Here is a 13,363-nt window from a genome sequence, read left to right as displayed (position 1 = left end):
TCAATGATCCATCCTGGTCAAAGGGAACTTCAGCATCTTCATCTCTGCTGCCTCCAGCTCTGCTTCCTGTCTCTAAACCAACAACATGGCTGCTCTCACCACAGTCTGCTCCACCGTTCCTTTCATTCTTGATGACACACCTTCCTCCACCCGTTCCAACCTGCTGTCTTCCCTACTTCTCCCTCCCTGATCTTTGCTGCTTCTTCCTAACGTTTACCTCATTCATCTTTAAGACCTTGACCTCCCAAAGTCTGTTTCAACCCCTCCCTGAAAGCCCCACACCTTCAGTTTTTCCATCAACTCTCTAGTTTTCTTTACATTCAAGCTTTCTGCTCTAAGTCTTCATTTTCTCGCTCGGTACCCCCCCCCCCCCGATGGCCGTTCTTGAACTTTCATACAGGACTGGACCTCGTGTTCCAGAGTCAAAGTTCTGCCTGGGTTTTCCATTGGATGCCCTTCCTGACAGAACTCTGCATTTACCGTCCTTATGGTTGCGTTCAGCCAGAAAAGACAAATTCTTCTGTTGGTCCTCATAAAAAAACGCTGTTAGACGTAGCATGTTGTTTAAAGTGCTGTGAAACTCTGCTTGTGTTCCTGCTTCATTCTTGTTTTTGTTAGTGAGCAGTAGTGTTGTCTTTGATTCACTAGACTGCAGAACCAAGGGTCAGTTCAACGCACTGTCCTACCACTTCAGGGGGCGCAGATCAGCCGAGCACAGCTACAGGGAAGAGAGCCCCGCCCACCGCATCCAGGAGAAACGGTAATCGTCTCAATCAGGATCCTGTTGTGCCTTCAGACTAACCAGCACTACATCACTAACACTCTAAGACTACTTTATGCCTTCTGTGCCACAGTTTGGTTTATGGTTTACATACAGGCTTGTTGCACATGAATCTAGGTGAGGATTATAGAAGTGTCATAGTTTAATCATCTGTTCTTTGTCTTTGCAGTTTAGTGGAAGAAGCTGGAAAAAGTCTGCAAAATGTTAGCGTGACCTCCATAAAAACCACCGAACCTTCAGTTGGTGACTTCCAGGACTTTGTCACAGACATGCAGAAGACTATCAGCAGCTTACGAAAGCAGGTGTGTTAGCATTTACAACCTCAAACTAGTCTGGTATTGTCGGCTTTCACAAAGAGTTCATATGAGGACGTTTATGATGTGATAAAGAACTGTGACTAGACAAAAATAACAAATACTTAGCTGCTGCAACAGTAAACAATGTTGTCAGCTTATTGATGAGTTATAGCCATGCCTATAGTGTTGTTCCACTGGTGTGTGAATGTGCATGAATGTCCCATGATGGTCAGAGGGGCCGTAGGCGGGAACTGGCAGCCACAGCTAAACACTTTATACACAAACAGACATAATCGTTTTCACATTTTTCTCTTTTGTTTAAAGGGCCTATATCATGCAATATTCACTTTTTTTAGTGTTTTATAATGTCCTTCCCTTACTATAAACAATCCTGAAGTGCTATTCTGATCTGTTCACTCATCTCTGAGCATTCCTCTAAAAACCTGCTCTCTGAGTACCAGCCCCTCCCAATTCACGAAAACAAGCGGGTCCTCACATTGTGACATCACAAAGTGAGGAACCGCCCCTTCCAGGTAGAGTCTGTGCTGCCAGCTCCGCCCTCAGGCTAACAGACATGCCCACTTTCCCTGTGGGGCTACATCAGTATTTACCCTCACCAAGTATGAATGGATGATGGACACATTGGACAAACTTTGAGCGTCTGGAAAAGCAGATAAATCTAATCCATTAATATTATTATTATTATTATTATTATTATTATTATTATTATTATTATTATTATTATTATAAACTATTCCTTTGAACCAATGGTTGACATGCTGTGGGTGACAACCATAAATTAAAATGTTTTCTTTTGGAGCATAAAACAAAAACCTTTTCAGATTTCTTTGACTTATTTTCTCACTGATGTTGAGGATTTCAGCAAAACTCTTCCATAAAATCACACTGAATCTTGGATTTCTGAATGGGATGTGATGTACCTCTCTGTGGATTCTCAAAGGTTCGAACAGAGGTTCACCGCTGTAGTGTGATGCAGTGGCATTAAACCAGAGCTCTGTTGTGCCTTGTGACCCCGCCTCCCCCCGCGGTGATGCCAAGTCAGAACTGCAGCTGTTGCTATGGCAGCTGTTTTCAGTCTGTGTTCAGACTCCTGCTTGATGCGTTTAGCATTTTGATGTAAAGAGAGTTTCTTTCCACTTAACTGAAGGTGTGTCTGCATTAGAAGAGCAGCAGGAGCGTGTCAACAGAAAGCTGAAGTTTCGAAGCGTTTCCACCGAGACGACATCCATCTTTCTGCCGCAGGAAGCCTGAAGCCGTCTAGACAGGCTGGAAAAAAGATTCATCAGGAACTCTTCACACTTGGTTCCTTCATATCTTAGAGGGAGAGATTCCATTGATGACTGTAAATCTCTCCATGAAGAGAGGTGTGCCTCAGGTGTCCATCGTCAGACTCCCGATGGATCAGATCCTCCACAATAAGAACTATTCATGGACTGTTATGCAGACAGCACTCAGAGAACACAGAAGTTCGTCTTTCTGCTCCAGTTTAGCTTGTTTTATCTTTTCGGGGTTCCTTCATTCCTTGAACTTCTATCTAACTTGATATTTGATTAGGTATTGGTTCATTTTTAAGTAAATATGAAATCCATGTTTTTTATTGGTCACTGTGGAACAAAACCAACAGACACTTCTGTCTGTCCCTACACGTTTATTCTCCAGCTGATGTAGAACTGGCTGTTTGTGGGAGGCTAGGATCCTCACCCACTGCTCGCTCTTTCTTCTTCAACAGATTAAAAGACTTGAATCCCGTCTGAGCAGGACTGACTGCACCGACCGAGACGGCCGCGAGCGCAAAGATGGGGAACGCTGGAAGGACGACTCCTGCTCCACGTGTCAGTGCAGAGTACGTGCAACAGTTTGGATTCCTGCTCTAGGAAATGTTTTCCTGCAGGATTTCTGTACCTCATTGTTGATCTTTTTCTTATTTGAGTTGGACATATATCTGCCGCTATCTCCCCAAGAAGCCAAAGAGCTGGAAAAAAAAATTAGGGTCTGGAGTTCAGCCATGCCAATCCATGTCCTCACAATTATTTCCATGTAGAAGGAAATAATTCCTTCTGAAATGTCCTTCCAGTGTGTAAAGGAACATAAACGCCCAACCCCATCATTCAATCCGGTCTGTTATCCAGTGGCCAACAGGAAGAATGCATTTGCATGGGTTTTCTGACATCAGAGGTTCAAAATGTCCCTGAAAGAATCAAACTGAGGTCCTTTTAGGTGAGAAAGGATAAGCAACTGCTGCAAAGTCCCAGTTGGAATTAGATCTTTAGACTGTGTATGGGAGATAATCAATTTTCTTAGCAAGTTATCAAACCAAGAAGTATTACTTTGTAAGGACAGATGCATGAATGTTGTTGTTCTTGAGGCAAAAGGCCATTCTGAAAAACCAGAAGAAGCTTCAGTCCCAGCTGAGTTTTTACTCTGATCATCCATCCATTTCCTGAAGCTGCTTGTTTTTGGGGCCGCTGGGTTACCATAGCCTCGCCAGCTCCTGCTGGCTGAAGCCGGAGTTCACCCTGGACAGTGTGCCAGGCCGTTCCTCTGATCCTCTGATCCTTTTCTCCGATCCGGTCCCTCCAGGTTCCTGCACCTTTTCCTAAACACTACAACTTCATCTGCAACTTTGCAGAACCCCCACCACCCCCCAACTCTGTGCCTCTCAAAGTTCTGTCATGCTGCAGTCTCTGGTAAATGTCAGCATGGTTGATGCAGAGAAGAGGCGAGAGACCAGCTCTCTCACTCATGCAATAAAACCACACCAGTAGTAAATTCAGTACCAGCTCTTCTTTCACACCCAGGTCTTTTAAAGGCGGGGGGGGGGAGCTGCGCTCAGGACCCATCTGCTGGTTTTTGGAAACACTTATAGCTCGCTTGGAAAAAGCAAAACTTCCCATGGAACCCTCTGACCAATCGTCTGCCTGCTGGGCTCTGTGGTTGTTGTAGTGATGCCAGAAGTCCAGCTGTCCCTGCCAATCAAGTTCATCAGTCTCAAACAGATCGCTCGCTGACGTGTGGGAGTCCAAAAGACGTCCAGAGTTCACGTTCTTTCTGGGAAATCTGAGCTCATTCATCTAATCAGAAAGAAATGCCTCGTTTTTAAGACCTCATTAAGTTGATGTGTTGATAGGAATAATAAACAAAAAAGCACAAAATACACAATTCCTACAGTTATGATGTATTTAAATGATTTGATTGACTATCCAGTGTTTAGTCAAAGGGATCTTTCTAAATAAAAAAAGTTTGTTTCTAATAATGGCGGGTAAAAAACAAATTCATTTTCAGAGGAAAATGGAAGTTGAGATTAAATATTAGTAACAAGTACATATTTCAAATAAATCCCAGTTTAATAAAGAATTTCATCCACTTACACAAAATTACACTTCAATAAACGGAAAAAGCTGCTTTAAAATTGTCTTTAGTAGAAAATTATGATTGAAAAATTTGACCATTTTTAGAAAAACCATTACAACTTCAGGCTTTTTCTGTCACTGTTGTGAAAACAAAAAAAGCCCCAAAACGTCCATTTCTGCAGCGACTGATTATCGTCGTTCCCACTTCAACAGTTTTTAGTTTTTTGCCTCCAAACCTTTTTTTTCAGACGGTTAGTCTTTTCTCCCATTTGGGCTTCTTAAATACGTCTTATCTGTACCGAAGGCAAAAGAAAAGGATGTGTAGTCATCAGCGCTCGTCCCTGACCGCCCTGTTGTCAAGGTTCCTCCACGCGTCATTGCCGTGCTGTTTGTGTGGTTGCATAACTGACTGCTCCTCCCTTTAGGACGCCCAGGTGACCTGCTTTGTGGAGTCCTGTCCACCAGTCGCCTGCCGGAAGCCCATCAAAGCAAAAGGGGCCTGCTGTCCCGTTTGCCCCCAGGAGGCAACTCCGGACGAGGCAAAAGCAAAGGTCCAGCTACAATAACCCCAAACGGACAGACACCCCTTCCCACCAGCAAACTCTGGGAGACCTTCATCAGACACTTCTTTGGGGGGACCCAAGACAAGAGTCCTCTGATTTTCCTCCACAACGTTAAGGATTGTGAGGACAGGTTGTGTTTTTGAAGTTTGCTGCACTCAGAAGAGAAAACATGGTCGTTCAAATCCCGTCAGAACGCAGGGAAGGGAAGTCGCACATTCTCAGGTTAGAGATGCCAAAAACTGGTGCTATATACTCATTTGTTATGATATAAAGACGTACCTTCAAAGTATTATCTTTTTCATGTAAGGTAACAAATCCATATTTAGTAAATGTCTGCTGTTGCGTCACATCTGAAAGATTTGCTCCTTCTGAGGCTTTTTACAGGTAGACTGAATTCATCTTTGCATCCATGGTGCTTTAGATCACGTTCAAGTACTTTTGACCCTTTTTAGAAAATGCTTATGTATGAAGAAAATGTGAAAAATGTTTGCAATACCAAAGCAACACGCCTACTGATTACTGCTGGTGTTGATGGAGAACTCCTGATGACGGAGGGAGGCGGGGCTTTACAGCGCTCTCTTCTTCTTTTCCCTCCCTGAAAGCCGTGAAAGAAACGTCCGTCATCCCAGTTTTATAGTCGGCCTCCAACACCAAAACTCTGGTTGCCCAGCTTTGTCAAAACTAGCAGACGTAGAAGACATGTTGTCACGGTTTGGATGCTCACGTGACCCCAGCGGCGGTCCGGGTCTCCTCTGGGGGCGGTTGGGGTTTGTGGACCTGCTCTTTCTCTGCGTTCTGAGTCCAGCTCCGCTGCCACAGTGAACCTGACGTCATTGAGCAGAGCGTGTGTTGGAGAACAGGCTCCTCCGGCCCTCTGACCCTCATTCCACTGTAATGGAAGCCATATGAGAGGGGGGGAGCCAGGGTGATGTTTGGGGAGGAGGCTCTGATGACTGCAATAGGAGAAGAATGTAGTCTCCTGCATACTGCTTATGTACTGTATATAGACAAATACCACTCATACTTCATGCACTGGCCCGCTTTGTGTTTGTCTTCCTTTTTGGCCCCCGGTTGTGCCGGGGGTGTCAGAGTTCCTCTGCATTGTCCTCTTCATGTCCTGAGGGAGCATCCAACCCAAATCAACAGGATCTGTGGAGTCACAGTGCTGTTGGGTCCAGCTTTCCTGCATCCTTCACCTTTCTGGATCTTCTCTCCTGGTTAGTCAGGACAAATGTTCCAGTTCTTGGGTTTCTCGGTAGGAAACAGGCCAGAAGGTTTTTCTGCTAAACCGATCCAGTCAGTCTGTGCCGCTTTTGGATTCATCTGCTGTTTGTTTTCAGTTTCCTCAGCCATCCCTGTTTTCATTTCCTTTTGGTAGAATTTCCAAGGGCCAGTAAAAGGCTCCACCCCCAGCGTGATCGGTGTTGGAAATACCCATCATGACTGTTGTGTTGTAGTTTTGCCAAAGATTGGTTTGCACTGTGTTGTATGCCTCCCAACAATAAAGAGCCACGCTTGACTTGGCCTTGTGCGTGTTGGTGCCTGCTTGATACAGAACAGATGAGATAGCGTCTGCAACGGTCCTTTAGCTTCGTCTCACCTCAGCAGGTTTTATCACAAAACTTCCTTCAGCAAACATCCGTTGGGTCTGAAGTCTAGAGATTTCTGTGACTTCAAAGGTTCACTTGTGACCAAGTAGGATTTGACGTTCACCTTTCAGCACATCCCTTCAGGGGTCGCCGCAGCCAACCAGCTTCCACTGATCCTCACAGGTGGTTTTTACGCCGGATATCCTTCCTGACTCGCCCCTGTATTTTATCCGGGCTGGGGACCGGCACAGGAAGACCCAGACTACCCCCCGTGCTACATGCCAGGCAGTAGTGGGAAGGGTCTTGCCCATGGACCCACACTGGATGAAGCTAATTTTGCCCCCTGGGAATCAAACCCTGGTTTTCCGTTTGCAGCCAATGTAGCCATTCAGCTTTTGGGACTCCAACAGTTTGTGTTAAAGCTCATTTTGACCAACAGTGTCAATCTTTTCACAATAAAGGTAATGTTTTAATGTTGTATTTTCTTGTTGTTATTTTCTACTATATTTCAATCCCTGATTATTTAGCCTAAACTTTCAATATGTTACAAATATTATAAGAAAGCGAAAACAAACTTTTTTTTTTTTTACTAAAATATTTTCTGCTTAAATTCTGCTGATATTCTTAAACGGGGACTATATCCAACATTATTATGAAGGGCAACGCTTTGCACCAGATTAGAGCACTTGAAGCTGTTTTCTATACAAAAATAGTGAAGAAGAACATTTAAAACAAGAGGCCCATGTCGTGATTATAAAAAATTTTTTTAAAATCTGTTTACATCGATCCATTCATTCGTTTTCTTGTCCAGGACCGGTTCCCAGATTATATTGCATCTTCTTTTTATCCTTTTTTTTTTTTCACTAAAATCCTGAAACGTTTGAATTTCTATTTATAATCTTACCTTAGACTGCTGACCCCCCTGGCCCCAGTCCCAGATGATGGATGGATGGACCGGGTCGCGGGGGCAGCAGTCTAAGCAAAGATGCCCAGACTTCCCTCTCCCCGGCCACTTCCCCCATCTCCTCTGGGGGGAGTGGGGAGAGGGTTAGAGAGAGACGTAGTCTCTCCAGCGTTGGAACTACAAAAATGCGACATCGATTTGGTCTGTTTTTCCATTTCTCGTAAGAGTAAACCATTCCTATAGAGATATCTCTCTTGTTTGGACATAGAAATACCTTCAATGAGCAACGACCAACAAGAAAATCAAAGAACAGAAAAGATGGAGAGTGGGTCCATAGGAAGCAGTTTTCCTGCTTTTCTTAGTTCATATTTTTTTCTGAACAAATCTTCCTGCATTTTACTGCCACAGTTGCCCCAGCTGCTGCTCGGCTGCTCTTTGCCGTTATATTGAAGCCGTACTGTGGAGTCTGAGCTTCCCGCATTTTTTCTGCCCTGTTTTCCAAAACTGAAATATGACTCCATGTGAATGAAGGGGGGGGGGGGGGGGTGCATCTACCCTTACCTCATTCCCACACATTCCATTCTTCTTCTACTCTGAACCATCCAGATGTTCAAATATGGCCAAAGTATTATACCCAGACTGGTGAAATTAGTGTGTTTCCATGTTTATGTCATGTAGCTCACATGACCTTGTTCTTTAGTATCAGCCCAGAGTGTCAGAGGTTTTGAAATGTTTGACTTCCAGCTCAATGCTGGTTTGAAAATGACCACATAACTTGGAACGTTTTGTTCTGATCTCCACCAGCACACGCCGTGTCTCCATCCGTCTCCCTCTGCACCTCCTACATGCTGCCAGACCCCCACATCTCTTCCTCTGTAAGCCCCTCCTCCCAGACTGCGTGCTGGCTGTGGGATGTGAGGCGCCGGATCCCCCAGAGGAGGAAATGAGGTTTCCAGTGGTTGAGCAGATAGGGGAATTCACTCTGACACTGAGAGAGCTACCTTAGAGCAAGGCAGACCTGAACGTCCTCAACTGGGACTGTGTAGGAATTTTGATTGATGGATGGAAAAAGGTGAACAGATTGTTATGAATGGATTCTAGAAAAACTGAAATCTCAAATTCGGAAAGATAAATTGGAATATTTGTTTAAAGGTTGCTGAAGACAGAAAGCTGCAGCTGCATAACCCCCATGATGCACTGCTGTTCCCGCTCACTACACAATCATGACCTGATCAACTTAGTTACTGGAACACCGTTGACATTTCCACAGCTACATTTGTGAAGAATCTCATTCATCCAGGATGCTGTACAGCAAAAAGAAGACATTTTACAGCTTCTCCACGAGAAAGCCTCTTGGAGAAGCGGCAAAAACCTGCGGAATGAAGTCCAGATGACTTTTTTTGAAAAACGTCCAAAGCTATGAGGATGAAGGCGTGGAGTCCTAATGGCAACAAATGCTGCGACTCAACATAGCAGAACTTAATGATGGTTTTAAACGCTCAGCAGGAGGCCAAAGCCATGAGAAGAGTGTTTGCTGCCATTGACCTCTCTACTGCAAAGACAACTTTGCTCTGCAGCTTCTACAACAGAAAAAGTCCACACATCGTCCATGCTAAGAAAGAGAGAACTCACCTCTTTCCCTTACAGAAGATAATCTAATAATAAAGAGGTCAAGTTTAATGATTTGGAGCCCTTTGAAAGACTCCAAAAAGCTCCAATCAGAAGCTTTAAAGGCACCGCTTTGTCTTTTCTAGACAAACGTTCTCTTCAGTACAGAACATGTCTTCAGGTCGCAGAAAGGACTCTGATGGGTTTATTGTCTGAGTGGGAGAGCAGAGTAACCAGCCTGACAGCTAGAGGCTGTAGGTGAAGCTTAAAACAAAGAAATCCTGTTTACTCTGCCAAACTAGGAGCAAGAGAGCGATGTTTAAGGCTGCTGGGGTTTAAAAACGTTTGTTGCTCTACATTCGTTTTCACATGTCTGAATTACATGAACTTGAACCCACCTGGCAGTCGGAGAAATCGTGTCTTTTTAAGCTCCGATAACATTTTGGTTTTAAGCCACCACGACAAAGCTGACATGAATAAAGAGTACAGCCATAAAAATGATAAACGGCTTCAGAAACCAGGGCATATATCGGTTGATTTAAGGATTATAGTTATCATGTTTCTCTTTGACTTTTTCCTGTCTGGAGCCCCCCTCCAGAGATCTTTGGAGGACCTTTAACATGTGGGACTTCCTGGTCTGTGTGGGCTTTGTTCATGAAGGTGGGGGCTTCCTCCAGCCAAGCCTGCTGCTGCTGTGGCGTGGCCCACTCTATATGTTAAGAGAGGAGAGAGATTCATTTTACGTAATGTCTTTTTATGAGACTTTCTCCTGAAAAAGTCAATAAAAACCAGAGTCTGAAATGTTTTCCTGACCCTCTGAATACCAACAGTCTGCAGCTAAAGTGACTGCTGCCCTCTGCTGGTTGGTGGATTCCTTGCAGTCTCTTGCAGTCTAACTTTCCTATAAAGGTGTTGAAATGAAGCATTTCAGTGGCCTCTTTGGTTTTTGGCCTTTGGGCCTGTGCTAGACCATTCTTAGAACGGACTAGAACAGACGAACCAACGTGGACCTCAGATGGATCCAGGACTTTGGTAGTCCTGGTAGTCTTGGTGTTCAGCTTGTTAGAAGTTGAACAGTTTGAACCAGGGATCTGCTGGTCTAGTCCCAGTCACTTCTGCTTCTCCACTGTTGACTGCCTCATCTTTAAAAAGTGTAACAAATAATCGATTAATTGATGAACTGATTTCTATTCCTACGATCCAACCAGATCCATCTGTCTGAGGCAAGATGTTATAGAATTGACAAATACTATTATAAATCTTTTCAAAATGAGATAAATCAATTATATTGATATTAGAAAATACCATCTAGATTGAGGTACTGTAGATTTATTTGACTATAAGGTAAAACCGACCAATCACAGCAACAACACACATGTGATGTCATTAACACGGATCAGTCCATCATTCCAGTCCAATGTGTGGACAGACTTTGAATAAAGTCATGTGACCATCCAGTGTCTAGAATGTTCTAAGAATGTTCCCTTTGGATTCTTTGGATGTGGAAAAACAACAGTGGTGAACTTTAGGAAACTAACATCTGAACGGATTTGACATTCATTCTAATTGACTTGTTTGTTTGGACACATATTACATTTAAACTTGATCTGGAAGAAATCCAAGAATCTGGAAAACTTCACTGTTCAGTAACAGGAATTTCTGTCTTAATCTCACTGCTGGAAGTTTGGATGAAGATGATCTGGATCCACTTTAGGTTCGAGAATCAGATCGTCAACCACAAATGATGATATGAATGACATCATAACCTTAAGTATAGCAGAAATCAATGAATATGTCTTTGACTAAAAACTTTATTTAATCGTAGAAATCCTTGTCAGATCCATCTGATCACTGGCTTCACTCTGGGAACAGTCCATGGCAGAGCGGCTTTGTTTCCTCACCTTTCCCTGAGTAACACTATTTATATATTGTTAACTTAATAGCACAACTGCATAAATTATACATTTAATGACATAATTTCATTAGATGATAGAGTCAATCTGAATCTATTGTCCTATATACTTTTTTTTCTTTAAAAGAATAAAAATCAGAAAAAATGATAGCAGTTGTGTTCTTAGGGTGATGACATGTACTTTCCATCCTTACTCCTTTACCAAAACACACCTTTACCTGTTTTTCAATCCATGCATAAACTTCAGCCATTTCACATCTTTGAGCTGTTGCTGCTGTTCTCTTCCTGCAGGGGGCACCAGAGTACCTTCAGTCAGCGGTTATTCTAAGGTTGAGGGGTTTTGAAACCGGAAGGAATACTTTGAGGATCTTCTCAATCCCACATCAGGCTTCATTCACTTTAGAAACGTAGAGATCATTGGTGGAAGCACCAACCAAATTTAATTTAGTACATAAACTACACACTAAACACCAACATACACAGAAACACTCATGTAGGGCCCTGTGGTGGACACGTCTGGATGATCAGATTCTGCTGGTGAAGAATAGAGGAGTTTGTATCGGCCAGTCCACCAAATTTTAATTGCACCTCTTACACACACACACACACATGCACACACGAGAGGGAGATGGTCACATTGTTCCCTGTCTCCCGCCCCCAGACTGGGTGGGATGGGTCAGCGTCTGCTGCCCCGCTCCGGCATCAGACGGCGGCTCTCTGTCTGTTCCCCAGCCAGCCGCTCGGAGTAGAGACCGCCTCGCTATAGTCCAAGGAAACATCAATGATGCTGGGCAGCAGAGCTCGTTTGCATGTTATGACGGTAGAATACGCATATTCTACACAGACGGAGCTAAATGTGGGCAGTTTTAGTCTACAAAAACTCTGACAGGAGAAGAAAGGGCAATGTTTTTGTTTGTTTGCTTTTTTTCGTATTGGGTGCTCAGAGCCCCCCCGACAAGATTGCGCCCTGGGTGACCGCCCACATTGCCCAAAGGAAAAACCACCACTGAGAGACAGCCTGTGTCCCTGTTCATGTGTAAGTCCAAACACACACTGCATGAAGTTAAAAGAATCAATAATGGATAAAACAGGGAGAAGAGATGAAGGAGCAGGAGGATTTAAAGGATCTACGGTCAACAGTTCAGAGGAATGGAGAGAGTGGACAAGAAGTGAAGAAGAGTGCAGGCAGGTTGGAATGGGTGGAGAAAAGTGTTGCAAAAGAGTTTCAGCTGAAATGAAAGGAAAGGTCTAGAAAAGTGTGGTGAGAGCAGCCATGTTGTTTCCTAGAGACACTGAGGAAGACAGGAGGCAGAGATGAAGATGCTGAGGTTCTCTTTGGGAGGGACCAGGATGGATCAGGAATGAGGACATCAGAAGGACAGGACATGTTAGAGGTTTTGGAGATAAAGCCAGACTGAGATGGTTGGGACATGTCCAGAGGAGAGACTGAAGGATGCTGAGTCTAGAGCTGCCAGAGGTCTAGAGGAAGACCAGAGAGGATGATTCTGGATGCAGAAAAGGAAGACATGAAGGTACCTGCTGGTAGAGGATGCAGGAGACAGACGGAGGAAGCTGATTGGCTGTGGAAACCCTGGAGGGAATAGCTAAAAGGAAAAGAAGAAGAAGAAGAAGGTCTGTTGCATGTTGGGGGTCTGATGACATCACCAGCTGTGAGAGACCCGCCTCAAACAAAGACACCTCAGAGCTGTCACTAAGGACAGAGAAGTCCACTGTTTGCATCTGAAACTGTCATTTAGAAGCTTTTCTTAGATTTAGGAGGAGCACCCCTGAGAAGAAGTGGACTCAAAAATGTTAAGAATTTTTTTTTGATCATTCTATGAAGTGTTCAGAAAAATCTGTTAAAAAGGAGCATGAAGAAAAGAAACATCAGAACCAGAGGTGAGTTCACGTGTGAGAGATGAGTCACATGACTCTCATGCAGATTTGACTGAGCTTGGAGACTTCTTTTGCTGTTGAGCTTACATGTCACGTTTGGGGGAAAGCAGTGTCCAAACATAAGGCTTTAAAACTCTAAAGTCCCCTGAGAACTGACTCCAGTCGTCTTTTTGGTAAACGTATTCTCATCCCCACAGACATCAGTTACAGGCTCTGCCTTTCTTGTAGGTGTTGGTGAGAGTTGAGCGGATTTGATCTGTGGGCCGATCACACACGACGACATGAAAGCCGTAATCTGAAGCTCACAGCTATGCTCACTTCTGCTTTTGCTGCTACTGTGGTTGTTGTTGTGAGGTTATTGTGTGTAAAGTTCACACAGTTCCTTTCTGTCTGCCGCTCGCCTGTATGTAGAATTCATGATACGACGCACAGCGCTGACTTTG

The 13,363-nt window shown here is 44.0% G+C and overlaps 1 protein-coding gene across 2 annotated transcripts in view; it reads left to right on the top strand.

Moving 5' to 3' along the window:
- The window catches only part of pxdn (peroxidasin), a 52,998-nt gene extending 45,920 nt beyond the window's left edge, over positions 1-7,078 (top strand). For both annotated transcript variants that reach the window (XM_023951436.1, XM_023951435.1), the window contains 4 exons: positions 649-760; positions 951-1,083; positions 2,828-2,941; positions 4,874-7,078. In XM_023951436.1, coding sequence (XP_023807204.1) covers positions 649-760; positions 951-1,083; positions 2,828-2,941; positions 4,874-5,014 — 500 coding nt within the window. In that variant the 3' untranslated portion in view covers positions 5,015-7,078. The remainder of the gene's footprint in view (positions 1-648; positions 761-950; positions 1,084-2,827; positions 2,942-4,873) is intronic.
- The last annotated feature ends 6,285 nt before the right edge of the window (positions 7,079-13,363 follow it).

The sequence above is a fragment of the Oryzias latipes genome, chromosome 22, assembly GCF_002234675.1.
Source record: "Oryzias latipes chromosome 22, ASM223467v1".
Lineage (NCBI taxonomy): Eukaryota > Metazoa > Chordata > Actinopteri > Beloniformes > Adrianichthyidae > Oryzias > Oryzias latipes.
The sequence above is the reverse complement of the archived record's forward strand: the minus strand, read 5'-3'. Positions and strand labels throughout refer to the sequence as shown.